This window comes from Channa argus, chromosome 19 (assembly GCF_033026475.1).
Source record: "Channa argus isolate prfri chromosome 19, Channa argus male v1.0, whole genome shotgun sequence".
In the NCBI taxonomy this organism is placed as follows: Eukaryota; Metazoa; Chordata; class Actinopteri; order Anabantiformes; family Channidae; genus Channa; species Channa argus.
In genome coordinates, this window is record NC_090215.1 from 12,864,930 (window position 1) to 12,892,645 (window position 27,716).

Genomic DNA, 27,716 nt, shown 5'->3' on the forward strand with positions numbered 1-27,716 from the left:
CTGCTATTGTAGGTGGAGTCTGAGAAATACATGCTTTCTTACGCAGAGGTATTATGTTCAGATGGGTATCTGCTTATAAAAAGATCCAAATATTTTCATAGTCTAATGCTTCTGGCTAAGGCCAGTTGTAGACAGTTCATTTACTGTAAATAACAATAGGTAATAATTTAATAACCCGAGTCTGGCTTACATTCACTTTGGTCTTTCAAATAAGCATTGACATTGGTTATAAGTTTTAAGTCTGTTTTACAACATTGTAGGATTCCTACAGAGACTTTGCTTATGTAATTTGCTCCCAGGGCTGGTGTTGATTGAAAGCACACTACTTATGTCTTTTTATTTTATTTTTTTTTTTTATTTTTTTTTTTTGTCTCTCTTTTTCTTATTTTGCTAGTTTCACCGTTACACGCCTAATATAAACAATTTGTTTTTAGAAGCAGGTGATTTTAGGCAACAGTGTCATTTTGCCATTACCATTTCTTTCTGCGGGCTAGATGGTTACATTAAGCCTTGTACTCTGGTCGGCAATATGTAGCCGTAACAAAGGGGGAAGTGAAAATAGGGAAGTGAAAACACTTGAAGGTAATTTACCCTTATCTATTTCATGATCATGTGATATGTTAAATTGCTATCAATAGCCTCTGATGTGAGCATGTTCAGTCTTTCAGAATACTTACAACCATAGATTTGTTTAAGAAACGGTTTCTGATCAAAGTTAATTACATTTTGCTCTAGAGTGATAATTATGTATATTGGATTATACGTAATTATTTTGATAAAATTCCCTTTTTAGCTTCATAAATATGGCTCTCGTCTTATTTTTAAGAAATTTGTACAGTCCATTACAGGGGCCTGGCTCAAATTCACAAGGCATTCGCATTTTGTGTCTCAATCGCTGTAAAATATAATTTAAACACGTAAGTGTGTGTTTGCTTCTCACACATTTGTTTTGAGTGGACCCTTTGATGTGAAGCTTGCCTGAAAGCCCGAAACTTCTAGTGTTGGTTGTTGCTATGAGAGTAAATTTCTGGTAATTCTCAAAGGACATGAGCCACAATCTATTTTTGGCCATTCCCAACTGCTGAGGGGGATCCCGCGGGTAGGAGAACCAACTGCTTTCACACAGTTCATGAGCCTATATGGTTAGTCCAAAACACTGGAGGCCCCTCTGTCCTTAATTAAGTTTTAATGACACTGAAACCGTACCGTTTTATAGTTTAGAGAAATGTGCATTTTCCAGTAACAAGTGTGTCAAAACTGGTTGTAGACATCTCCGCCACCATCTCATCTCTTTAATGAGGTACATTACAGGCATCAGTGCAAAGCAAAGATGTTATCTGAACTCATCTGAAATCAAGGGTCAGGTCTGCACTCTGTCAGATTGCATCATTTTCCCATCATCCGGTCACCCTTGTGTCCACACTTCCTGTCTCACAGCTGGCCTGCCAAGTCTCCCATGACCCCTTGCTGATATGCTGCTATTTTGTTTTGAGAGAATTTAGGACAGCTGGGATGAGATGCAGTCTCATGGGTTATTGTTGCTGTGGTTCGATGTGAAAAAGGGTACAAGCATGTATTCATCGGCACGTTGCTTTCCGGCACGGTCTGTTTGTAAAGAAGACCTAGCCTTTGGCTAAAATATAAGTTTTGGTGTTGGTTGGCGGAAGTGTAGCAGTGCCAGAGGGGCTGAGTGAGCAGCAAGCATACAGAGTACATTCCTGAAGGCAGCAGAGCCCTGTGATTTTAGCAGGCTGTCACAGGGATTAGGTTACTCTGTCTGCCTCTGAGCTCATGCTGTTGCTGTCGCAGTGCCTCAGCATTCCTGCTGAGCATTGGTACATTATTTGCCCGCTCGGTGAAGAAGATTGTACTCTTGGTGTTGTCTACTGTGGTGTTGTCACTCCATTTTTACTCTGGAGCTCAATCTGTCTGGTGAATGAAGACTGACATTAGTGAATGAAGTTTTAGTCACTGGATACTAACATTATTCAACTTCTCTTCTCAAGTACACTGTATGTCTAATATTGTTTCTCTATGTCATGCGGTATCACTTGGGCCACTAGGTGTGCTGTTTGACTAGATCTCCAATTTAATTTTTCATTGCAGGGACAAAAGGGTATTGGCAGCAGCTGTAGACTGCAGGATGTGGTGAACTCATCAGGACTGTTTTGTAGGTACAAAAGAACTCGCAAAGTTGCACTTTGCATCTCTATCACACCACTGATGTGCAGTTGTTGTGGTTTGTCTGCTGCTTTAGTTTTAGTGACTAGTAAAAAAAAAAATAACTATAGAGAATCACTACTACTTTGCTTTGTACAAATTTTACAATTTAAAAAGTACCAGATTTACATTATTGGTCTGTTGCTAATGTGAACAGTGTTGGCACTCTTCAACATGAGTGAGTTACTAATAGTAATGCGTGTTGACCTGCCAGTGAACCACATTTGCTGCTATAAAGTAGATAAGATGGATCCACTATATCAGCTTGGTGTTGGTAATTAACAGTAGTGTGGATTATACATTCTCAGATGGGTTGACCTCTTATTTGTATCCTATTAAGTCTCACACTCACTCACAATATGTGTAATCCCAAAATTAAAAAATTGGAAGGAAGTTGCATGATAATGTCTGTATCCTATAATGTGATCTGTTAATGTTAAGACAGCATTGATACAAGTGTAATTACTTTTGTTGTTATTCTAGTTTGCTGGTGAACTACTGGAATGTTCTTATTATGAAGCACCTGAAGCAGGTTACATGACTTATTTTTTTTGATCAGTTACGAGAAGAAGCTTTATCTTTACTGAGTAAATGTACATTTACATGTGCATTTTGCAATAGAATTTGCATTCCTCTGCATTTAAACAGTGGGAAGCCACCAGTGGCACCTGGGGAGCTAGCTTTTAAGTGTTTAACTCAAGAACACACCTGGTGTGTGGACTGGGATTTGGGCATGCAGTTATTGCTCTACTGTCAGTAGATCACTTTAAAATATTGAGAGAAAGAAATTGTTTAAGCTGTAGTACAGTAGCTGCATGGAATTGGGAAACACATGCACTTTCTGCTCGCTACAAGATTTGACTACCTGTCTACTATTCCATGTGGTCTGGCCGCCCTTGTTGACAGCCACAAACCTGTCAAAGTTTGGTACACACAATATTTTCAGACTTGCCCTCACTTCTTCAAAGACTTAATAATACTTTTTACTCATTATTAAGGTCATACACTATTTGACTGGTAGCGGTGATCCATTATGTCACTGCATCGGTAATGCCCCTTGTAAATGGTAAATTGTCTGCAGTTATATAGCGCTTTTTTACCTATTGGCACTCATAGCACTTTACACTGCTTCTTATTCACTCATTCGTACTTACAATCTCACACACACACAAACACACACACACCGATGGGAGAGCTGCTATGCAGCTGGCCAACCGGGAGCAACTAAGTTGGGGTTCAGTGTCTTGCTCAAGGACATGTGACCAAAAGAACCAAGGATCAAACTAACAATTGCGGGATTGGTGGATGACTGCTCCTGTGCCACAGTTGCCTCTTTGTCTCTTCTCCTCTGCATGTGTTTTAGAATCGTTACTATACTATTATTGCTGATGCTGTTACTGATCCATCTCACTTTACAATAAGAAGATAGTCCCACACTTGTACCACATTAGTCTGAATTTGGTCTGTACTTCTAATCATAAAACTAGAGAGGAGGCTGCTGATTCCAACATGCTGGTATTGTCAGAAGTGTGGTGCATTTTTAAATGTTTTATTTCATAATAATTGAAAATAATTGAAACACTATCTATTGTGTATATATATATATATAGATTTAGAAAGTCAAAAGTAAATGAGTGGAAGCAAAAAAATGCATCGGACTTGGATGTGATTTGTTGAGATATGCTCTTTAACATTAAAATGGTTAGGGAGTGGGCTACCTGTTAATTCTGCCTGGCAGCAGGGTAAGTAGAGATCCGCATTAGACATGAATGTGACACCATTTGACCAGTTTGACCTGTCTGACATTGTGTTTGGTTAAGAGGCGAGTGGCCCAGGCTCAGTCTGTAGCTGTACGATTAGCAGCATCTGTTGCCTAACTTTTTGATCCTCCCTCACATCTGTCGTAACTCACTGTGGTGTTAATGTGCACTTGGTGCTTAGCACCCTAAGCGGGAACTGAACCTGGGAGAGTAGAAAGTTGGTAAAAAGATGGTTAGGGAACAGTGTTGTAAATGGAGAGGGAGTTCGTATACACACATGTCAGCCTCTTTGGCAGACAGTTATCCAGCCCAACCCAGGGAGTGGAGAGATTGTTGCCTTTGTCTTCGTGAAAGAGGCAGCACTTGAGGAGAGTAAATCAGCTCTTTGTTTTTCTTTGCAGCTCTAACATATCTCCCAGTGTTCATTAATTTAATTAAAGATGGAAAGGAGCGGGCAATAACATGCTATGAGATAAAACCACATTATACACTGTAATGTTTTTGGGTAAATGAAGTCAACAAGAACCTTCATCAGGAATTAAACCCAGACCGCAGATATCCCCCCGGTTACATTTTAATATAAACTACATGAATGACAATGCTGGTTTGAGATCTTTAAGTCACAGTCCATATTGTCTTATAGTCTTTATTCTCCTGTAGACAGTGATCTCTTAAAGGATAATCCATTGCGTCAACAACTGAAACAAAGAGGGTATTTTTTTTCACTGTTTACTTATTTTACACATCTTGTTGTAGTTGGAATGGTTCTCTAGCCAGCTTGTTTGCCTAAGATCAGGTTCTGGGCCTATCTGAAGGCCAGCTGCAGCTGAAACCTAGACACCTGTTCTTTAAATAAAAAAAAAAAAAGAAAAAAAAAAGACAGCTTTCGATCAATGTGTATAGTGTCTGGTCCCTAAAGTTAGTCAAAGGGAGGAAAGTGAAACTCTACCCACTCCCATGTTTTCAGAATTGGGCTCACTTTCTTAAAACCTTGGTATTATCCATCCGTCAATGCAGCTGTCATTGGGCAAAAGGCAGAGCACACCCTGGGCAGGTTGCCAGCCTTTCTCAGGGCCAACAAAGAGGAATGTACACAGACAGACAACCATTCACTGTCACTTTCACACCTACAGGCAATTTTGAATTACCAGGTAACCGAACATGCATGTCACTGAACTGTGGGAGCAAACTGATGCAACACGAGAAAACCCACGTAAGCATGGGGAGAACATGCAAACACCACCATTCCACCACCTTGCTACCACCTTGGTACTGCTATTTACTCATTATAAAGGCCATACCAGTGTTCAATATTATATCTTAGATTGTGAATCGATTCACTTAGGTTAAAAATAGATTTTTGTAATAATTTTGAAACTCCAGCTTCAGAGAAAACATTTGAGCCAGTTCATTGGCTTGATAATAAGCAAGGTGTTGTTGAAGGATTTATGAAAATAACGTGTAAACTATCACCTGCAGACAACAAAGCAGACCCACTGCTTGATTATATAATTTCAGCGTTTTCATTGTGATGTGCGTACATGCAATATTCTCAATGTAGGACCTGCAATATCAGGTGGACAAATTAATAGCGTCTGTAATTATTTCGGAAACAAAATTAACCTCAAACAGTTACTTTGTCAATTTTTTCATGTTGAGTAAACAAACTTGTTAAACCACTTTATTTCCCCCTCTGAAGTCACTTCAGAAGAGTAATCATAGCGCTCACCTGCTTATGTGAAAGGTGAGCTGAGATCCATTGCATAGCCAGTTTTGTGCATGGATGCGCTTCAAAAGCATTGTTTATTGAACTTGCACATTTTTTTTGCACGTGAAAGGCAAAACTTTGTTTACCCGGTGTGTGTCTCGACACACTCAGTCAGCCACAAGAATGGGGGCAAAGGATCAATGGTTTGGCGCACACACAAAACTCCATCCACTCCCATGAGACCAGAGCAGCTAAGAGGCTGCTTCTGTAGTGCCTTGCTTTGTCAGTGTTGACCCAAGTATCTGCAGTAATAACCGAAACACAGCCTGACTGTGCTGATGGCTAGATTGGTCATAAGACCAATTGTTGTGAATGTGCTCATTGTTGCACATGAACAAATTGTGATTGTGGATTACAGTACTCCAAAATTATAATTGTAGATGCCTGGGGAACTTGAAAGTTCTTGTGATAAGCATCATTACAACAATGAAGCTTAATTTGTGTATAGTTCACATTTGCATAGTCTGCATACTTAGAAATATTTATAGGCCAGTGCTAAACCTAAAATAATATCCTACATCATTAGCACTCAGTGAGGGCTTCACTTCCTGATGTAGACACACTGCTGACGCACAGTGCCCCTTTTCTTTACTTCCCCTTTACAATAATCTTTGCCATCTTCCTGGCTCCCAGGTTCATGCCTAATACAATAGACAATCGTTGGACTGCTGCTAAAAGGAAATCATCCTCCCTGTAAATTTACGAAGAATGTGAATACTGAGAGATTTGCTCTATGCTGTGGCAGATGTTAGTGTTAAAGACTGAAAGGACAACTTATGTTCTTTCAACAATACAATTGGTGGGGGGAAAGTTATATCTGAAGAGACTAAACTGTGGAAATCTTAGCTGGCATTCTGTCGGGGTTCTGGCTCAGCTGTATTTGAATAACATTGTCCATTTTTTGGCATGAATATACTATTAGGATATTTCTAAATTGGCACTACCTGAGTTTTGTTCAATAGTTAACACGGTTGAGAACATGGAACATGTTGAAGAATGAATTTATATTTGGGTTTTTTGTTTTTTTTTTTTGTTTTTTTTTCCTAGGTCTACAGAGAACTATCAGAGCCCTTCAAGTTCTCAGCTTTGATGCAGTGCAGGTACAGCGATCTATTTCCAAAAGATGTGTATGAATGCTCGACAGAGAGGTAGCTTAGTCCTATTGTCCATAGTTTGACTAGATATGTTGGATATATGTATTAAAAAATTGGATTTAAAGTAAAGTAGTAGTAGTAGTAGTAGTAGTAGTAGTAGTAGTAGTAGTAGTAGTAGTAGTAGTAGTAGGTTTTTTTTTTTTCTTGATTTGTTTTTTTATCTCGATTAAATGCTTTTTTTGTCACTGTTTCAAAAAAGCACAAAAAGTTCAGCATTACACAATAGCTACACTTACCAGCTTCTTGGGGGAAAGCCTGGATGAGAACTAGAGCAGAAGTGTGTCATCATGATATTCTCATCATTGTAGTAGCTGGTAGAACTATTCATAAAGTTGTATTTCTATTCACAGTATTATACACACACACACACACACACACACACACACACACACACACACACACACACACACACACACACACACACACACACACACACACAGTTTATTTGTACAAATTTCAGTAGACTTTTGTAAACCACTTGGCCTTAAGGGAAGTACCTGAGATGTTTTACTTCCCTGATAGCCAAACTAGTCGAAAATGTTGGCCTATTAAATGATAAATAAAAGAAATAGGGATTTGGACAATTATTATTCTATTACCATAAAAACATAAAATTAGGAGGTAATGTAAATGTTGAAGTAGCTCAGCTGGTAGAAAGGGTTGTCGACTGATATCAGGATAATTGTGACTAAGGAATTTTAGTACACCATACATTTAACAAGCTGATTAATTTAAATACTGGAGGTTTGTTCCAAACATATTAGGTTTTGCAACTTGAAACACTGACGCTACATCAATGGGGCTTCTTCATGAATATTTTCTATACTTTGGTAACAAAACGGATCATTTGCCTCTTTCACACCGTTTAAATTACTGTAGTAGCTCATGTCTGCAGCTGCCAGTCAAATTTTTAGTGTGTGACACAGGTGGCTTAAGGAAGTTGATGTAAGTTACATACAATATAACACACGATGAACACTTGGTTTGTAGTGTCGATCAATGTTATTAACGCTTTGTAAAGTTAGTTAACGGATAGGACCGTGTTGAATAAAAAATATGATCCGGTCTCTGGTTCACCTGAAATGAGAGCTCATGAATACTTTAATAGCAAGCATAGCGCAGATGTACAGGGAAATACAATTTATACTGATCTGTGGTGGGGCAGCACACATAAATCAGTGTAAATCAGACTGTCATTGTTTTTCACTTGCCATATCGAGCAAGTGCATGACACATTTCACTTGCCCAAACATAAAGTTTACTTTTCCCCAGGCAAGCAGACAAGTGTTAAAGTCGAGCCATCTTTAAGTTTTGGGGAGTTGACAAAGATCATGTTTCAGAGAGCTGCTGTGCTTTGGTCATCAATTCTTCTCACATTGAGGCAACATTTTCTGTTACAATTTGCTAGTTAGCCTATTGGTGATACTAAAATTATTTTAATCTAGTAGTGGGTATTTTATTAATGGTGAGAAAAGACCTATTACTCATTAACATTAACTGCGGCACATCTATACTGCTGTGGCAGTTTAAGAAAAAATGTTCAGACAGCTGGAACTGTGGCAGGGTTTGGTCTCTCAGATGGGAGAAGTTTAAAGACTGTTTGTCAGTGCACCTTTCAGTTCTGTTTTAACCAGAGATGGCATCAATAAGCATTAAACAATCAGCAAAATATGAAGTTACTTTGATAACAACACAGAAATTTTGCCACATTATTACTTTGATAAACCCAAGCTGCAGCTAATGACTAAAAAAGGTGCTGAAGGCCACGTCACTGCACAAAGACATGCTATAAAATATAGCTCTACAATGAAACTAGTTTATGATTGTGTGTGTGTTTTTCAGTATGTGGAGGTCAATGCTAACATTTTGGCAGGGCAACACAAATGAATCAATGTTTGGCAATGCAGTCAATCACATTTATTTTTCACTTTCTTAATTGGGCAACTCCACGACGTTGACTTTACTTGTCCCGGGAAAGCGGGCAAGTGTTAAAAGTCAAGGCCTGGCTACTACTGCTGCACATAAGTTTACATTGGCCCTAATGACATTGTGTGGTAGACTGTTTGCTCAGTATTTGGTTATAATGGTAATGTGAACTGTTTATTTTATGACATCTGATGTCTTTTTGTTCTCCCCCTCTCTCTAAATTAGTTTACCTTGTGCAAGATGACGGAAGAGGTCATTGTCATCGCCAAGTTTGACTACATGGCTCAGCAGGACCAGGAGCTGGACATTAAGAAAAACGAGCGTCTCTGGCTTCTCGATGACTCAAAGTCCTGGTGGAGGGTTCGAAATGCCACCAACAAAACAGGCTTTGTGCCATCCAACTATGTGGAAAGGAAAAACAGTGCCAGGAAAGCTTCTATTGTCAAGAATCTTAAAGACACACTTGGTAAAGAAAATTATGTCATACTTTGTTTCAGTATTGAATCCCACATGTAATAGTTTAATAATTAAAGCCCAGAAACCATGTTCAAATCTACACTACCCAAAGTTATTATTTGTTATAAAAGCTCACAAGATTCAAGTTAATATGCATAGATATTTTCACTCCAAACATTTGTATCTTCACTCATATCTTTTTTTAAGTTTATGTAAACTCACTTAAGTTTGTGCTTTATACAAAGTTGATTGATGTTGTTTAAGCCAAACAAAGTTGAGTCACCAAGTATCATTTATCTAGGTCAGGTAAACCCCAGTTTGTTTTTGACCACATTGCTGTGGTATCTAATGTACTGCATGTCTTTCTACGTAGGAAGATGGTCTCAGACTGATGCCTGATTGGCTGGAATGCTGTGAGCTACTTTTTCTCACAGCTTACTTAAAGAGTTAGTATCTGGCTGAGTGTCTTTAGTATAGTATCTTGTGTAAGGTTGTGATTTCTCCCTCTACTTTGAAGATTAGTTCAGGTAAGGTAGTAACATTTTTTGGGGGATTTCAAAGAATTTGTGGAACTTTGGACAACTAGATGATCTGTTGTATGTTATCGGTTGCCTCCTCATTCTGTTTGTGTGTAAGCATTGACAGTAGGGTTTCCTTAGCTCTTATCACCCCTGATATTGACACAGCACGTGTGTTGTCTCTACTGTTAACACAATGGCAATATTTCTGGGCACTGCCATTTGCCAAAGGCCTTGTGCTAAGCCAAATGTATCTGTGTATTTAAGCCAAGGTTACCATTTCTCTTCACTTAATTCTTCTTGATGACAACCGTCCAGAAAACATTGGAATACACATTCTGACCACTGGCATCCAGCCTGGATCACAGCCAGATAGCTTGGCATTTGTTTTTGCATATAATATTACTCTTGTGGTTTCATAAAATGTGATACTCATGGGTCATGGTATTTGAAGTCTCCTTTCAGAAGCTAAAATTCTAAATGTGATGAAGAGTCTATTCTCTTTTTTTTTTTAATTTAAAAAGCAAAAGTGAAACTCTGAAAAACAATTTCATTTCCTTTAATTTACTTTCACACATTAGAAAACTGCAAGAAAAAAAAACAGGAAAATGGCCGTTATTTAACTGGTCTAACTAGATTTTTATATGAATCTGAGAGTTTACTTGTCGGATATGTATAGAAAATCATGCAACTTATTGATAGATCCTGTCAGATCTTGTCTCAGTGGCTCTAATGGTTATCAGTCATTGATATGTAATAAAGTCACCACTGTTGCCCTAAGTGTGCGAATGTGTACCGCAACTGTCAGAAGTGCTCATGAACTCTGTTAATTCTGTTACTCATCTATTCTGCTATTCTCCTCCAATTTAAGTACCATTGATTGCCTCTAATTCCAATAAATATAAAATGTTAAGATGTCTGCTGAATCAAACATTTTAGATTTCTCTTTTGTCTGTCTAAAAAGGAAACTTCAGATACCAAAAAATATGACCGCTGCCAAAATTTTTGTTATGAAGCTTTTCATTTTTTTTAATCTTCACCCTATTTTGCTCTGCAGTGAGCAACACTGTCAAGCAAAGAACATGCTGGAATAACATTGTCTGTCGGTTTGGCCTGTGTTATTTTGATGTTTAATCCTGTTGATTGGTTTAACATGGGCTATGCGATTGTTGTGATGGGAACTGTAGTATTAAGATTCTATTGTATCATATGTATTGTTGGGTTTGGATTTGTAGTTAAGCTTAACACCTGCTCTTTATGGACCATTTTGACAGCAACACAACAGCAAACCACGCTTGTGAGACTGACAAAAGATGTGGCCTTGTATTCTTTGCCTGTCTGTGATGTGGCGATAACATGCTATAGCATGGGTTGACCTCCGTCAAAAAGGACTGAAAGAATGGGTGTGTTCAACTTCTATTGTAACTAGAAGTGCCATCAATTTTGTAACTATCGTACATGCTACAATGCAAAAGACTGAAACTCTTGGGCATGTGAACTGTGTCTTCCTGTTAGCAGCTCAGTAGGGTTTGGGTTTGTGTTGCGGCGAGAAGAGAATGGTGACATTCTGCAAACCCATGTGATCAAATGCTTTGAAAGTTGGTATAAGAACTGATAAAATATAACCACAAGTCTGTCTAGCTTGCTTTGCCCTAAACTGTGTAAGTTTATCTGGCTGTTACATGTTAGGCGTATCCATGTGTCAGCGTTTTGAGTGGGAGAATGTATTTTCATACACCATAGACATGAGCTCTCCCAACTTCCCACCTGTCACTACAGCCATTGATCAAATGACAAATAATAATGTCTCAAACAAACCCGTGGGCTCAGGTCTCACATACACATGTCCAGGAAAATAAAACTGTCCAAACAGGTGTGAATACTGCCCTTGATGTGTTGTAGTTTATGATCTACATAAGCAGATTTGGGACCTTTTACCTTTTCACAAGGAGATTGTGTTGAGATGTTTTTTTATTGGACATGTGTGAAGGAGAACAATAAGAGAAGCAGCTTGATGGCCACTAAATTATGTGGGTGGAAGAATTTATTGTTTTTTTTTTTTTTTTTTTTTTTTTTTTTTTTTTATTGAAGGCTGTTGCTGGGTGTGTAGTGGTGTCATCATTTGAAAAAATGTGAGGGTATGATCCATCTGCTGATGGCTGTGTTTAGCCGTGTGCGCTGGTGTTTCTATGTATGTTTGACGACTCATGTTTCCCGGGCTTGTTGTAACGTTATGAGTTTGTCTCTACAAAGAAATGCAGTCATGTGACACTGAGCACTCACTGACTCACTTAGCTATTGCACTGTCCCCACTGATCCCTACTTTTATTTAATTTTTTTAAGAACAGTACGCTATTACAAATATCACTATGACACTCAATTGTGTTTAAATAACTTCTTCACTTTCCTATTGCTCTCGTCTTTCATCTCTGTTCTTCCTTTGGGTCTGAGATTCCCCCCCTCTCCTTCCTTCTCTCCATGAGGCCTCTGTACTCTGCCTTCCTAAACTGGACTGGAGGCCTCTGTGCCCCACTCTCATTGGCTAGCTGTGACCACATGGTCAAGGAGTGGGCTCCTCCGCCCAGCTCTTTGGGTGTTCACATGGAATAACTCTACAGCTGCAGTGAGAACGGAGCAGGGGCCGGGGAAGAGAGAGGGGGAGAGACAGCAAGCCCAAAATGGACATGGCTAACCTATTCAAACATTTCTTTCGTGAGTTTTCTACTTTCCAAGTCTTTTGTTGAACCTTAAACTGTTGTTTTCCAATGCCGTAGTGTTCTTTTGAAGTTTGAGCAGTTCTTTTCTCTCTGGCTGTCCTCGAGCACTTGGGGTTTTTTTTTGTTTTGTTTTTTTACATTTTTTCTTTTTTCCGTCTTCTAATTTTTCGCATTTGGTAGCAAGTCTGTTTTATCTTTACATTAGCCAAATGATGTCATATTTTAAACAGGCAGAAACTGATTTTTTTTTTTTTTTTTTTTTTTTTTTTTTTTTTGTACCAACATGTTGTGCTGGTTGAGAGAGGGAGGGGGGTGTCTTAACAGCTTTTGAGGCTGTGTCTGTGTGAGCGACTGCAAAGACTGGGTGGAAATGCTTTTGAAAATCCTTCTGCTGTGCCGAAGCCTGTAATTGCCTCAGCAATCCCTCTTTCTTTTAAAGACACATACACACAGTAATCCTGCTTTTAGTTTTTTGTGTGTTTTTCCTAGAATTTGTCCTAGTGAGTGGGCTGCAACTCAGTAGATGACATTATCATGCCTAAAGAGACCCTGTCCAGCAAGTGTAGAAATATCTCCTACATAGCCAAAGTCTGTTTCCTTTAATGCTACCTTCAGGGCAAGCTCATTCACTGTGGGAGGGTCCACCCCAATGTCAGTCATGAGCTACAGTTGAAGGGATGTGGGGTTCTCATGTTGAACACTGTAGTCATTGTACTGAGAGGAGGAAAGGGTCTCGGATTGACGTGACAATCTCCTGCACCTCAGTCACTTATCAGAGGAATGTCATTCCTTAATCAGGCGGCTCGGTGGGTCACAGAGACTTTACATTCACATTGACACATTTTTTTACATTTTATTTATTTTTTTGCCCTGGCAGAAATGAAAGTTATAATCTCATTGTAACTGTTGACTGGTATCTTCTGTGTGTGTGTGTTAATGTCAGCCAGCTGGCTTTCTTGCACTTCCAGAGAACACAGACGCGAGCTAACAAACCTTTTTCTCGTTTAAACTGAGAGCTGTTAAACGGGGAGAGAGAGGAGAGACTGTTTTCCGGTTTCTTAGCCTCCCCAGCAAGCGGAAACTCTAATTTGAGCCACATTTCTCCCTGAGCTTTGGAAACATGCAGACCAGAGAGGAAGTGAGAAGTTGGGAGGAAGTTGAATCATTGTGTAGGGTCTGTCTTTTGGACTTTCTGGCCGTCTCTGTCACTCACTCCCTCTTTCCCAACTCTCGCTTCCTATGTCTAAACCACTGTTTACTGTTCACTGACCAGAGAAGCAAAAGACATAATCATAATTAAGAGATTGGTTTGGGAGTTGTCAACGTCACTTAGGCCTAAGATGTGTTTTTTTTTTTTTTTTTTTTTTCTATACCTCTATCTTTGCTTAAGATTAAGTGAACAGTGGTCTGCTCTTGTCAATGAGTAGCCAGCACTGTAAACATGTTAGTAGAAGCTGAAACTAGATATCTATCGCACTTCTCCATTATATTTAAAGATGTAGGGGTGCAACTTTTGTTTTACTATCAGCCAACGCAGGGATAATATTCAGTCTGACCTGTAATGTCAAGTAGAGCTAGATCCCAATGCATTATGTACAGTTTGGTATGGACCATTCTTTCTGTTGTACCAACCATTGTAAACGGTTGTCAGTTGCCTTACATTTTGGGTAGATGTTAGAAAAAAGTGTGTGAAATTAACGTCCAAAAGCATTTTTGCGGGATAAATAAATATCCTAAACATTTTACAATCATATTGCCACCTGTATGTTTTCCTATCAGAGCTGGATTACCTTGGCTTAGCCCCCACATTAGGCCTTGCATTGTCCAAACTTGTAAAGACCAAATAAGTGCCATCTCCTTCAGCTCTGCTCCATCACAGAAACTGATGGCTTCCTGCTTTTGATGTCTCAGACAGCTGAGGTTGACAGAGCTCTGCATATTTCCTGCAAAGCTATCAGTCAGACATGTGACCAGCTTGATGGAAGACTTGCTCTTAAAAATGAGCTTCAGACCATCCCTCCTGACGAACACAGCAACTCACAGTTGTATGCGTCCCTTTTAGTTCCTTTAGAACCTTTAGTTCCTCTTAACTATAAAACCTAGTAATACACTATATGGCTTGACAGTTTGCTTTATGTTGTATACATAACACAAGTGGGTTAAAATGGCAAGCAGGATATTCTAGTGAATTATGAGAGTTTTTGTGATGCACTTGGCTTACTACCATCAATTTTACACACACTTAGCTCTAAACTGTTGGAGTTTCCCTTTGTCGCCTAGCCAACTATTTTACTAATGCAAAATGTGTTCCAGTGATCATGTACAAGTAGGGGGACGTTCATACACTGTCAGACAGCCTGACGCGGGGTGTTGTCGTCCACAGAGGAAGAGCCCTGGAATGGAGGGAAGCTGAGGGGTCGAAAGGGCCCTGGCAGACAATGGACAGCCAGCCAGTGTAGGGAGCTCAGAGTTAAAAACAAAACTAGTTCCTGCTTGTCATTTTTACCGTAACCAACTCGTGGGTACTTTCTTCTACTGCTGCACCTCATCTGAAACCAAAAGTTTCTTCTTCATTATTTGCTGTGACTTACTGCCATCCAGTGCAAAATGATTTCCTTTCTCAGCATCCTTTTCTCAGGAAATGCACAGGAAAAAGCACGTGACGTTGAAATGGAGAACAATTTCTAGTACATGGTATATTTTTGTCTTCCTGTGTTATGGGCTTTTTTAATGCAAAGCTAGGTAGCAGCATAGTCTGTGGGTTTCAGAGGAAGCATTGAGTTGCCACATCTGCATATGCTCCTGCTAACTTCGTGTAGTATTTAGGGTTCGTGTGTGTGTGTGTTATCTCAGCTAGGAAAGAGATGAGGGAGTCCCCGTAGGGAAGGCAAGATGTTGTATGCTTTTAGTTTTTAATCTACTACTTTTACTTCCCTTTATTTTATTTCATTTTGAGCAGAATGTTTTTCACTTGTCATTGATTAAATATTTACTCATCCAATTCTGCCCTTACTCACATGGGTGTGTTGAGATAAGGACCCATAATTAGAGATTCCCCCCTTCAGCCTCATAAGAACTAGTGACATCTCTGTAAAAACAAACAGCTGTGTTCTGTTTGAAGTTCTTGATCATCAGACTACAGTTCTTTAATTTATTTTATACCATATACACATACCATTGAAATTTAACAAGGTTTGACTTTTGACAGAATAGAAATTAATTTTAGCTGGCTGCAAACATTCCTGCATAATTGTAAACTGATGAATAACTCTGTTTTAAAGCCTCATTGATAAGGTGATTAAACTGATGGAAGTTTAAAAAAAAATGGATCAGTTTATTATAGTAACCCATTTTTAAAAATATATTTTTTTTAATGGATTTATGACAAATGGCTTCCTAAATCTGAATATCTTTATCTTTTGAACCGTTTGATGGACATTTATTGAGAAAATGACTGATTATTTTAATGGATGGAAATAATTATTTGAGATGCTTCACACTTTTATTTATCTGTGGTTTGGCATTGTATGCCACTTGGACCTCCACATTTGAACTTTACCCTTGGAGATGGCTGTTACATTAATCCTCTTGGGTCAGTACTAGAATACCACCAGACATGCTTCATACAACTCTACTTATTTAAAAGGTCAGAAGCTTGTACCAAATGTTAAGCTGCATTGAAGTCAGGCCTGGCTGAAAAACACGACAAAACCAAAAGGAACTCCACCAAAATCAGTAACCATCGGTGGAGCAGAAGTCAACAGTCTCCAGCAGTGAAAATATGAAAGTGGCCTTATTTTAAGCAGGACCGAGCTTGTGTTTTCGGCGTGAAAGCGTGGTAAGATAAGAGTCTCAGCTAAATTGTAAAAGGAAGCACAAACTCACTTCTGCAACTCAATACTTGACCACACTACAACAGCATGACAGACACGCTCTTAGGGGGGAACGTGCATGCAACAACGACCCCTAATCTGCTCCCAGGATCATCTGCCTATAGCTGTACTGGAAAACCCCAACTGCCCTTTGGCTTAAATTGTCAGATGCAGAGGTCTTGGGCTTTGGTTTTTCTAATACAAAGCTTGCATGTGACTAGCTGGAGCAGTACATTAGAGTCCTGACAGGGACACTGATAAGTGCTGTCACCTGACCAGAAAGATAAAATATAACCTCAGTTGTTGCTGTTTTTAGCTGGAGCGAAAATATCCTTCAATTTTGCAGGTTGACCTCTAACGTTTGTTTTGAGTAAACCAGATTATTTCCAACTATGTAGAAGACACCTCCTGGGGCATGCACCTGCACAACCCCCCCCCCCACCCCCACCCCCACCCCCGACATGCACATGCGATGTTTTAGGTGTTGTGGATCTAGATTGTCATCCTTGAATTGTTTGAAACATTAAAGAAATTCAAGATGTTGCTGTTGATGTGGATTCATACTTTTAAGATGTCAAAATGAACTTAAAACCCAGACTTATCCTAGCTAATTAGACAATTTCATACACACATATTAAAAAAAAAAAATTATATATATATATATATTTTTTTTTCTTCCTTGACTTGAGCTGTTAAGACTGTACAGGGCCATAACTAGACATCACCACCTCCAGATGACAGCTCTTAGCACCCTGTCTGGAGTCTATAGTTACGTACAGTGGTGTGACTAATGACGGGTTCTGCCGAGAAGCAATTTGATGTTGACTCTCAGCTCTACCATGAAATTTGTCTACACTCTTTGAGTCACAGACACCTTTCGGTAACAATTTATCCGTGGTAAAACATATTCAGTGTGGCATTGTAACACATTAGTCACGTTCCTGGCTCAGAAAATAAACACACACACACACACACACTGCTCCAGTACTGTCCTGAGGACTACACCCTGCCTCAATGTATAATTTTACACTGCTGACTTTTGATTTTGCAAGCAAGTAGCCTTGCAAACGTAATCAGAAATAGTAACCACTCCATTGTATCTGGTATCGGGGCAGTCTCAACTTCTGTCTGGTTTGCCTACATCATAATCATCAGACCATAGATCTTGTGATGATAACAGTAATGTCCTACTGTATTAGCTTTGCAAGAACTAGCAGAATGGTGGATTGTTATGTAACGTATTTCCATAGTACAATATAATGTAGCAAGAGACCAAGAGTTGGAGCTGCTTACTGGTAGAAAGAAGGTGTGATCTCACCACTGACTTCTGGTAGCTATGCATGTGTTTCATACAGCTGGAAGCATGACTGGCTGCCAAGTGGAAATTCTTGTCCAATAAGACGATGACCGTGGGCCTGCCAAAGCTCAGCTTCTGGGCTCCATAACCCAGGAAAAGCTAAATGTCCTGGTAATCCCCCTTGGCTTTTGAGATGCTGCCATCAAATGCACATCTTACACTATGCCAAGAGATTGACTACATGTTAAGATGTGGTCATGTGGAAAAGCTAGTTCACTGCTAAACCACAACTGTTAAACTCTTGATAAATATGTTGTTAATCAGCACCACATTACATTGCAGTCAAATGGTCAACTCTGAGTTGATGGGGTTAGGAGGGGTGAGGGTGTGGAGAGTTTGTGGAGGCAGAGGAGAGGAATGACAAAGTGTTGGCAGAAATGGGATGGAATTTGGTATTCAGTTGCAGAGGATGCAATGTAACCGAGGTGAATAACAACAATGAAATGACCTGAATGATCTTTTGTAATTTCTTTTCTGGATGTATAGGTCCATGAAAAAACAGGTTTTCATCCTACTTAGATTTTCTTTCCTACTACAAATTTTTTGTTTCCTCAGCCTCTAGACCTAACCAGCAAGAATGTATTTGGATTTGAAGTGTGAGGTCAGTGCACTGTAATATGCAAAAGGAATGATATTCAGCCCTGCATACCCAGCCTCCCTGTGTTTCAGCACAACTCCTAATGCTTATAATCGCTGCCTGGTATTTGTGTGGGATTTTTTTTCTTCGCCCTTACATTTTTAGATGAGTGTTTTTTTTTGTTTGTTTGTTTTTTTTTTAGGTGTGTTTTTTGTTTTTCTGTTGAGACATGTTCCTCATCAGTGGAATGATGTGAAATTTTAAATTTTTTAAATATACCAAAAAAAGAAACCGAAGCTCATATTTGCCAAAATCTACATGTCATTTGCCTTGTAATGTAAAGTTTTAAATTAAATTCACTTATGTTCAGTGTATGATTAAGTTGTTTCTGTAAACTCTTACACTTTTTCTGGACTTCTTTTGTTTAGGAATTGGGAAGGTAAAGAGCAGAAAGGGGGGAATGAGAGACACAGCCTCCAACGCAGACGCAGACATGATTGCAGATAACGGCGAGCGGCTGTATGACCTTAACCTGCCTGCCCTGGTCAAGTTCAGCTACACAGCAGAGCGTGAGGATGAGCTGTCTCTGGTAAAAGGCACACGGGTGGTGGTGATGGAGAAGTGCAGCGATGGCTGGTGGCGCGGCAGTTACAACGGACGGTCTGGCTGGTTTCCATCAAACTACGTGACTGAGGATGTAGATGGGACAGCAGGGGGAGGGGGCATGGGTGGGTTCGGAGACCTGGCCGGATCACTAACGGAGAAGCTAGCAGCTGTGGTGAACAGTACCACGAATGGAAACAGAGTGCTGCACACAGTTCAGGCCCTCTACCCTTTCAGCTCAGGCAATGACGAGGAGCTGAACTTTGAGAAGGGCGAGGTGATGGAGGTTGTTGAGAAGCCGGAGAACGACCCAGAGTGGTGGAAATGCCGTAAAGCGGACGGACAGCTGGGCTTGGTGCCTAAGAACTACGTCACTGTGCTGGACTCCACCTCCTATAAACCTACAGCAGCAGGACCTGCTGGACCACCCACACCTGACTGTGACTACATCTCGCCCTCAGGCAGTGGGCGCTTCGCGGGGAAGGAATGGTACTATGGAAAGGTGACGCGCCACCAAGCCGAGGTGGCCCTTAATCAGAGAGGCTCAGAAGGAGACTTTCTCATCAGAGACAGCGAGTCATCGGTCAGTTGCATTTACTTACTCATGAAACAGCCATTGATTTGCTGTTGGTGTTGCTTTGAAACACAGTCTGAACACTGATAACCCACACTTGTTTTTGTTTCCTGTTTTTTTTGCTTGCTTGTTTTGACAGCCAAACGACTTCTCCATCTCCCTGAAGGCGCAGAGCAAGAACAAGCATTTCAAGGTGCAGCTAAAGGACAACCTTTACTGCATTGGACAGCGCAAGTTCAATTCTATGGAAGAGCTTGTTGAACACTACAAAAAAGCGCCCATCTTCACCAGTGAGCAGGGAGACAAACTGTACCTGATCAAGGCCCTAGCTGCCTCCTGATCCCTCTGTTCCAAAACTGCACTCACACACAGACACACACCTACACATTGTTACCTGCATCCATATATCTATATACAAATATATTTACACGTACAGACTCCTACGCCAGAACACACACTAACATTTAAACTCCAAGCCTGAAGTCTTAACACATCATCAGGACTTAAATGCCCAAGTTGTGAGCATTCCAAGAGGTGGTATGGAAGCAAATGCATAGGAGAGGAGGAGGAGGAGGGAGACAAAAAGGACTATAGACTCATGAGAGTTGACTACAGACCTCTTGGTCACTTATTTTAAATTATCCAGATGTGTTAGGTCATAGGCGATGCCATGTATTTCCACCTTGATATCTATTAGTGTTGCATTTAGTTTCCTTTTTTTTTTGTTTTTGTTGATAATGCATAATCTCTTATCTTTTTAAAAATTGATGATTTTGTTTTTGTTTTTTTGTTTTTTTTTTTTAAACTGTATCCAACACACAACAACCAACTATTCTCAGCAATTTTCAGATTTTGGCAGAGTCAAGAGTCTAGCGTAGAGGTCTACCTTGTCTGTCTTAATTGTTCTCTATGGTTGTGGATTCACTAATCCACGACTTCTCGTAACTGCTAATCATGAATGAAAATTAAGTGACCAAAATATATTTATTGATACAATCCTGGTAGGATTATGGTTCTAGAGACTCACCTTTCAAACTGTGCATATGCTTTTTCTTCTTTTTGTGCAAGATCAAACTAGATATTCATCTTCCTTTTTGTACAAAACAACTGCTTGTCTCACATATTGCTGTATCCATATCATGTGAATGTTACAAAGCGCGTAGGGAGAGTAGGGGCTTTGCATGCAAACGGAACAGTATCACACTTTAATCGCATCTCACAGAGATTGACAGAGTTTAACTTGTCTGAAGGTCATATGAAGAGTCAAAGTATTTTTCCTCACAGTGTGAAGCCTTCCTCAGTGCAGAGTCGTCTCTCCCCTTTGCTTAAGTGTGACTGATGGCTGATGTGTCCTCAAAGTGTTGCCAAAAAGGACATTTCTCAAGATGAGGGGAGAGGAGGGCAAAGGGGTGAGGTGGGAGTAATAATGGTGGCAGTAGTGCAGCCTCCATTTCTGTGTAGCTGGGAGGTGAATTGGAGGACCAGTTTACAGAATGTCACTGCTCCTGAGTTAGTAATCACAAGAGGGAATAGAGGAGTGAAGGGTCACACAGGGGTCATGTTTGTGTGGTTGGAGAGCATAGACATTTTGAGCCAGGAGGCATCCTCTTCCTCAAGGAGGCACAGGATCTTCAGAAAGCAGTTTCTAACGTCGAAGTACAGCTGAAAAGAACATTTGGAAATGTATTACATCAGAAATGTATGTGAGAGCAGTTTTAAGTGTTGGTAAAGTCTGCTTGTTTTTCCACACGTGTGGTCATTGTCAAGTTCGAATATGTGCATCTAAATGTGTTGCGCACACTTGATTGACTTTATATGTTGGTATACACTATGGGTATTTCTCAAGCAAAAATGCAACAAGTAGTGTTTGAATTTTGGGCAGCTAGTACCAGTGCTTGCAATGAAATGTGCAGTGGTGTTGACAGGGAGCCAGTCCAGCAGTGGGCTCATGGAGATGATGATCATAATGCCTGTGGTGATGAGTTCTCCAGCTGTGGCCAGTTGGACACGAGCACAGAGAGAGAGAGTGAGAGAGAGTGAGAGCAGAGAAGTGGATGAGGGATTTAACAAAATGGGAATGGAAAAATGGACCCTTAAACAAAAGCAATGCATTGGGATGTAGGAAGGAGACGTGGATAATCTGTTCCACTGGATGTGAGTAACTGGAATACTGCTCCCAGTCACAGTCGATCGAGGATTGCGGAAAAGATTGTGGATGGGAGTATTTTGGGAAAGCTTTTAGGAGCTAGTCTGTCCAAGCATTGAAGAAGAAAAGAAAAAGAAATCGGTCATGCCACAAAGAGCACAAAACATGGGTGTGAACCTTTGGTTTTTTGTTTTTTTTTTTCCATTCCCCAGGTGACTGACAGAGCTGTTCATATGAAAACTGTGTTACAGCAGTGTTTTCTATTTTGGAGCAGAAACAGATTGGAAATGTATTTGTTTAATGTTTAGAACTATTAAATTTAAGAGGGGTTAAATGGCTTGTTCTTGTTTTACACCTACAGCACCAGTCAGAATCTCTTCAGTGTTTATACAAGTGAAACAGGTTTTGTTCGATAAGGAAACCGTCCATGATGAAATCTCATCAGGGTTGAATAAATTTGACTACACGCCTGAAGAGAAAATGACTATTGTGTCTCATATGACTTGATTTGTTAATTTAGTTCATAAAATCAAACTTGTTTAAATTACACTTAATACCATTAGTCCAGCGTGTGGGATATTTGTGTCACGTATTACACTTGCTCTCTGCTTGTTGTATCGGTGCCACGGTGCTGACACATTATGTTTAAGTGTTTTCCTGCAGTCGATCAACTGCTGTTATTTGTATGAAATTTTGTCCCTCACTTTTAGTCCTACATGAATCTTCAGTGCTACACAGCATTAAAGTGATATTACGCCAACGCAATGTGCCCCAGTTTGAAGGAGATTTGAAAGTAGGAGATTTTAAATGTGCCTTCACAGCTTTCTGTCAACCAAAGGTTCAGCGTCCCTTTTTTTTCCCCTCTTTATCCTGTTCTTCCTACTCCTCTTGTCACTGTTGCATCTCATTTGGTTAAAGCTTTGCATGAGCATCAGTCGAGTCTGATTACTGATTTGCTGGGGTGTCTGAAAACACCCTTGTTGGGTCGGGTATGTCCTCATTTAGCACTCACTTTGTCGTCGTAGGTTGCAAATGTCATTGTTGATACTGTGTGTAGTTTCAAGTGACCTTACCATAGCTGATCTCATCAAGTATAACCTCTTCAGTGAACAGTGAACGCCTACATGTACAGTATAAAATATGTGCTGATGATCATTCAGAAACATAGGCCCAGGTGTGATGTAATCATGACCTGAATCTCATGTATGAGCACCTCAAGTAACGGTATCACATATTGTTGGTTGTGAAGAAAAGGTCATGGTTTGCAAGCAAGGTTTTTTTTTTTGTCTTTATGCATTTCATATAAGAATAGTGTAAGACATTCACTTTTGCAGTTTAACTACTTAAATATGTTTAAAAAAATCTTAAATGTCTCTATTTAAAATACAAACTACAGTATCTCTCTGCATTAATGTGTAGTAAACTGGGATCTCCTTCATTTTACGTCACTGAAGGCTGCATGAGTCCGAGCCTTGTTTTAAATTTGCTTAAAAGGACACCCAAGTCAGTTGCGAGATATTATCAAGAGATTGTTTATCAAACTATTTTCCATGATCAAGAACTACAGTGCAAGCTGGATCTCTTTTGTTTCCTGACTGCTAAACTAGCCTGAGAAAAACCCTGAAATTTTTAAGATTTCTTGATAATATTCGGAGCAAATTGTCCATGTTTTAACTTTGGTGCTTTTGTACTGCTTCTATTTCTATGGTGTTCCTTGTTTCACAAAGCTTTGTTCTGTTATGAGAGACCGTGAAGAAAACAGACCCATGCTGTGGAATGACAAAAGGCAGTGCTGTGAAATTTTGTTGTCATGTTCTTAATACTGTTTTTATGGAGGGGAGATTGTCTTCAGGTGTAATAATTTAGAGAGTTTATTAGTGTTCAAAAGATGTAATAAACATCGAAAAATGATACTGTCTGCTTTTATTTTAATTTTCCTTTTTCGTTTTGTTTTCAAATCTGCCACTGTTCCAGAAATAATTGTTAAATGTTTCACTTTTATTTTGTTCAGACATGTTTGCTGGATGTTTTTTTTTTTTTTTTTTTTTTTTTAATCCAGAAAGTGGATAAAATGTTTAATAGACAAGGCCATACCTTTTCTCTTCAAGTCCTAAATGTAAGAATAATCACTGGTACGTTTCCCTGGGCTTTAGGCTTTGCTGTAATGTGATTATGATACAGCTTAAATTGGAACAATAACATTGTCTCATAGACAGCTGATGATTCATGCATAAGCAAGGGGTGTATGGTGATGCTTGTGCACCACCTGGTGGTCTTTTGGATCTTTTTACACTTACATACAAATCTCATGCTAAACACAAACACATTTTGGTCCCTTTATTTGAAATCATTGTTGAGCAATGATTGATTGTACTGTTTTCAAAATAAAATGCTCTATTCATTGACATTCATTCTGTATACAAAATACTCCTTCCACAGAGTTGGGCCTAACAACCTTTCTGTTCAAACATGATCGTTTATCAATCAGCCGCACTGTCCTGAGTAGCACACAGGGTCTCATGGAGCTAATGACACAAAGTGACAGTGTGTAACTTTGGTGTCAATTGAGCCAAATATCACCACAGACCTACAGTTGCTGACCTTGGTTTGTTCCGGTACCAGCCACAACAGAACAGCATGAGCCTTCTCTAGAGCTCTACCAGCTTTGCTCCACATGCCAGTGGGGCCCCGGAGGATTCCCATACTGCAAAAATCACAAGTATTAGTATTTGTAACCTTGTATCTTTTTTATTTACTAACTATTTTAAAGATAATAACACAGCAAGCAATAAAGATGCAATGCTTATAGCTATGTTTGCATCATAGCCCTGCTGACTTCCAACACAAACTAGTTGGGCTTGATCAGATTTCAAAGTGCTGAAGAATACGTGGCAGAGACCCTCTGTAGTCTGTAGGGCTGCGTAGCGATATACAGTTGAAAAATGTGCTATCTATGATCTGAAGGTAAAAATGGAGGGAGCTAACCCAGGAAGAGCTTCTCTTTTAGAAATACAGTAAATCGGATATGGCGGCAGGCAGGTGGGTCATCAGCTGCACTCTGATCCACCAGTGTGGCTCCGTGGGGTTGTATCGTGTGTATGGATGCTTGGACATGATGGCATCCGAGATGTCGTCTAGAACAGGGGCCACATCCTTCTGTCCACTGTTGCAGTATGAGCGCATCAGAGCCATGTGGTGCTCAAAGTGGGTTATCCCATAGTCCTCCTTCACGTCCGAAGGGGCTTTACTCCAGAGCTCGTTGGAAGTGGTAGCTACAATGTCACGGGTCAGGATACCTGTGGCCACAATAAAGTTCCCCGGCTCAATTATGGACACTTTTACTCCCCAGGCCTTCATCTCATAGCGAAGGCAATCAGAAAAAGCTTCCACACCATATTTGGAGATACAGTAAGGAGACCGCAAGACATTTCCCATCCGCCCGTACATGCTGGCCAAGTTCACAACGCGGCCTGCAGACAGAAATGCAAGGCATTAAAATGTGCTCAAATTGTTATACTCTGGCAACCAATGCTCTCAGGATCTGTAAATAGTACATTAAAGTTAATGCAGTGCCATTAGCAACAAAGAATTGTAAAATCAAATGAATGGTCCTTGTTGTGGCTTTAAACTCAAAAAGCCTATTAAGCCTGCAGATCCACAGTTCAACTGTCTTCAGAGAAATTCTTAACGAGAACATGGCTCAGAGCAGCTAAGCAAATAATTTACTCACATCACTGTTTCTCAATGAGTCACTCATTACCATCTTATTAACAGCAAGACACCACAGATGTTCTGTTGGCTATTGTTTATCATTTTCAAAAGAACATGCAAGACATCAGCTTTTAACTAATCTGTTTGTTTTAAACAGTAACAGAGTTTTTATTGTAGCCAAGCTGTAAAAAAAACTAACCAAGTTTTTAAACTGGCTTTAAAATAACTTTATGAAATATTTCTCTGTCTAACATATCTTCTTTGAGCACTTGTGAATATGTTAACCAGTGACAGCTGCTTACCTTTAGCCCTGCGAATTAATGGCAGAACAGCTTTGGTGACCCTGATAGTGCCCCAAAGGTTGACCTCTGACACCTGTTTGTAGGTGTCCATGGAGGTGAACTCCACTTCTCCAAATGTTGAGATGCCAGCATTGTTTACCACAGCCCACAGACCTAGGTCAGAAACAGAGAGTAAGTCACAGAAGATACAAGTTCCTGGATAAGCACAAGCTAAAGTACTTTATTAGGACTGGTGCTGATGCTGTTTTACCTCTTTCTGAGTCCTCCAGGTTGTCTTTGATATATTGTACGGCCTTGTTAACCTGCTCCTCACTGCAGACATCCAGCTGGACAACCTTCATGCGATCTGAATGGAACTCCTCCAGTTCCTTTGCACCCTCTCCACCTTTGTCCTGCAAGGATGACAAGTCTACAACTACCTGCTATACTCAGTTTGTACATTTAAAAGTACACAGCAGCCTCCAAAACAAGGTAACTATACAAGCCTCTTCACTTGCAGCCATGCTGACAAACTAATGAGTGCACTCAATAGTTGCTACTTTATTAGGTAGGCCTAGCTAAACCTAATAATGTTGAATCTTGCAAATTAACTCTATGCCCATACAGTCAACATTATTGTCTTTTTGAAAAAAGTAGTTTATGGTGTTTAACTTATTTCATTACATCAAAGTTCAACCAATGACTCTTGTTACAATACAACTAGAGCGAAGACAGTGGCCTTAAGTTAAAACACCTCTGTGATACAGTAACACCATCCCTGGTAGCATTTATTGGCGTGTTGTCTGTTTGCAGGGCTGCATTGCTGTTACGTGGGGACACGTGGTGGCTGCATGCATTTTTTAACCCATACCTTTAGAAAACATCCAGCAAAGACTGTGAAGCCCAGCTTGTGCAGATGTTTGGCAAGTGCATGACCAAAACCACTGTCACAACCTGTAATAAACACAGCTTTCCCTGTCACCTACAGAGAAGGACAATGAGGACAAAGAACAAACACATGAATGCAATTTTATACAAGATTGAGACAAGATAGGTATCCATTGGTACTTTTAACAATACCCACAGTATTACCCAAACAGCCTTAATCAACTGTTTCCAGAAATGTTTACTACATAATAGGCGTATTCACTATGACAGCATCATGTTTCCTCCACGTTACTAGTTTTATCCTTATACATCTAAGTGCCATATACAAACTATACTAGGTTGCTCACAACTTTATTAAATGGGTCCTATGACTGCATATGAAACACTTTATTTCCATGTTACAAAATACAATGCATGCTGTATTTGTCATTACCTCCACCAGCCCTCTGGGAATTCGAGGCGTCGCAATATATACCACAAAAAGTAAATAGAGAACAACTATGCACTCGGTTACAGTGGCCTCCGCGAATCCCAACATCACCATCACTGCGTTGAGCAGAGAAGGCAGCCCGAAACCCAACACAACTGTCAGAAGAACAGAAAAAGTGACGAGCACGGCCGCTCGGATCGCGGGGAGCGAGGCCATCTTGACGGAATGGTGTGTTTACTTTCCTGGCGAAGCGGTTTTGCATCACCGACCCGCGCGGCCACGACACGCCCCTCTGGACCCAGGACGCGCTCGGGTTAACGGAAAAAGCTAACGGCGTGTTGGGAAACGCGTCTTCCGAGAGTATAAGCTGTAAAAGTCGTTCAGTTGTTGCTTTCGAGCGCAAATAAAATTGTTATGGCATTTGTCAAATGACTGCTGTGGTTTTTAGCGGTGAAGCGGCGGTTAATGCTGGAATCTGGACTGCACTTAACTGGCCTAAACTAGCTTTAACTAGCTAGCAGCGTTCAACCGTCACGTTTAAGGGCTAATCTCAGAATGTGTGACCATATTTCGGTTTATGTCCTAGACTTGAATACATTTAATTATCTCTTATAGGCACGATTCTGTTAGGAATCCGGATGGTTTGCTAACCTGATTGACACGAAACCGGAAGTAATCAGGGGTGAACCCTCCAATCGCTTAATGTAGCTACATTTATTCATTTTTTAAAATTGTTTTTGCTAATCAGCTACTGTTAT

At 40.0% G+C, this 27,716-nt stretch overlaps 2 protein-coding genes across 4 annotated transcripts in view; one reads left to right on the forward strand and one right to left on the reverse strand.

The window, feature by feature from the left end:
* nck1b (NCK adaptor protein 1b) overlaps positions 1 to 23,559 on the forward strand; it is a 29,881-nt gene extending 6,322 nt beyond the window's left edge. The window contains exons 2-5 of one of the 3 annotated variants that reach the window (XM_067485833.1): positions 6,796 to 6,848; positions 9,054 to 9,294; positions 18,754 to 19,511; positions 19,642 to 23,559. In XM_067485833.1, the coding sequence (XP_067341934.1) occupies positions 9,069 to 9,294; positions 18,754 to 19,511; positions 19,642 to 19,842 (1,185 nt within the window). In that variant the 5' untranslated portion in view covers positions 6,796 to 6,848; positions 9,054 to 9,068 and the 3' untranslated portion in view covers positions 19,843 to 23,559. Of the gene's footprint in view, positions 1 to 6,795; positions 6,849 to 9,053; positions 9,295 to 12,274; positions 12,515 to 18,753; positions 19,512 to 19,641 lie in introns of those variants that run through there. The other 2 variants (XM_067485834.1, XM_067485835.1) reach the window with 2 other exon arrangements.
* Positions 23,560 to 23,675: 116 nt separating this feature from the next.
* On the reverse strand, positions 23,676 to 27,547 carry bdh1 (3-hydroxybutyrate dehydrogenase, type 1). The gene is made up of 6 exons (XM_067485836.1): positions 26,962 to 27,547; positions 26,512 to 26,622; positions 25,912 to 26,053; positions 25,662 to 25,814; positions 24,634 to 25,118; positions 23,676 to 24,352 (listed from the first exon to the last, which is right to left on the reverse strand). Exons 1-5 carry the CDS (start codon positions 27,172 to 27,174, stop codon positions 24,652 to 24,654), a joined length of 1,086 nt encoding a protein of 361 aa, XP_067341937.1. The 5' UTR covers positions 27,175 to 27,547; the 3' UTR covers positions 23,676 to 24,352; positions 24,634 to 24,651.
* Positions 27,548 to 27,716: the final 169 nt, after the last annotated feature.

Coding starts and splice junctions, on each gene's coding strand:
- bdh1 (XM_067485836.1), bottom strand. CDS start 27,174: ATGGCCTCGCTCCCCGCGATCCGAGCGGCCGTGCTCGTCACTTTTTCT. Junction 26,054..26,511: donor TTGCTGGATGTTTTCTAAAG/GTATGGGTTAAA, acceptor TCATCCTTGCAG/GACAAAGGTGGAGAGGGTGC. Junction 25,815..25,911: donor CCTGGAGGACTCAGAAAGAG/GTAAAACAGCAT, acceptor TTTCTGACCTAG/GTCTGTGGGCTGTGGTAAAC.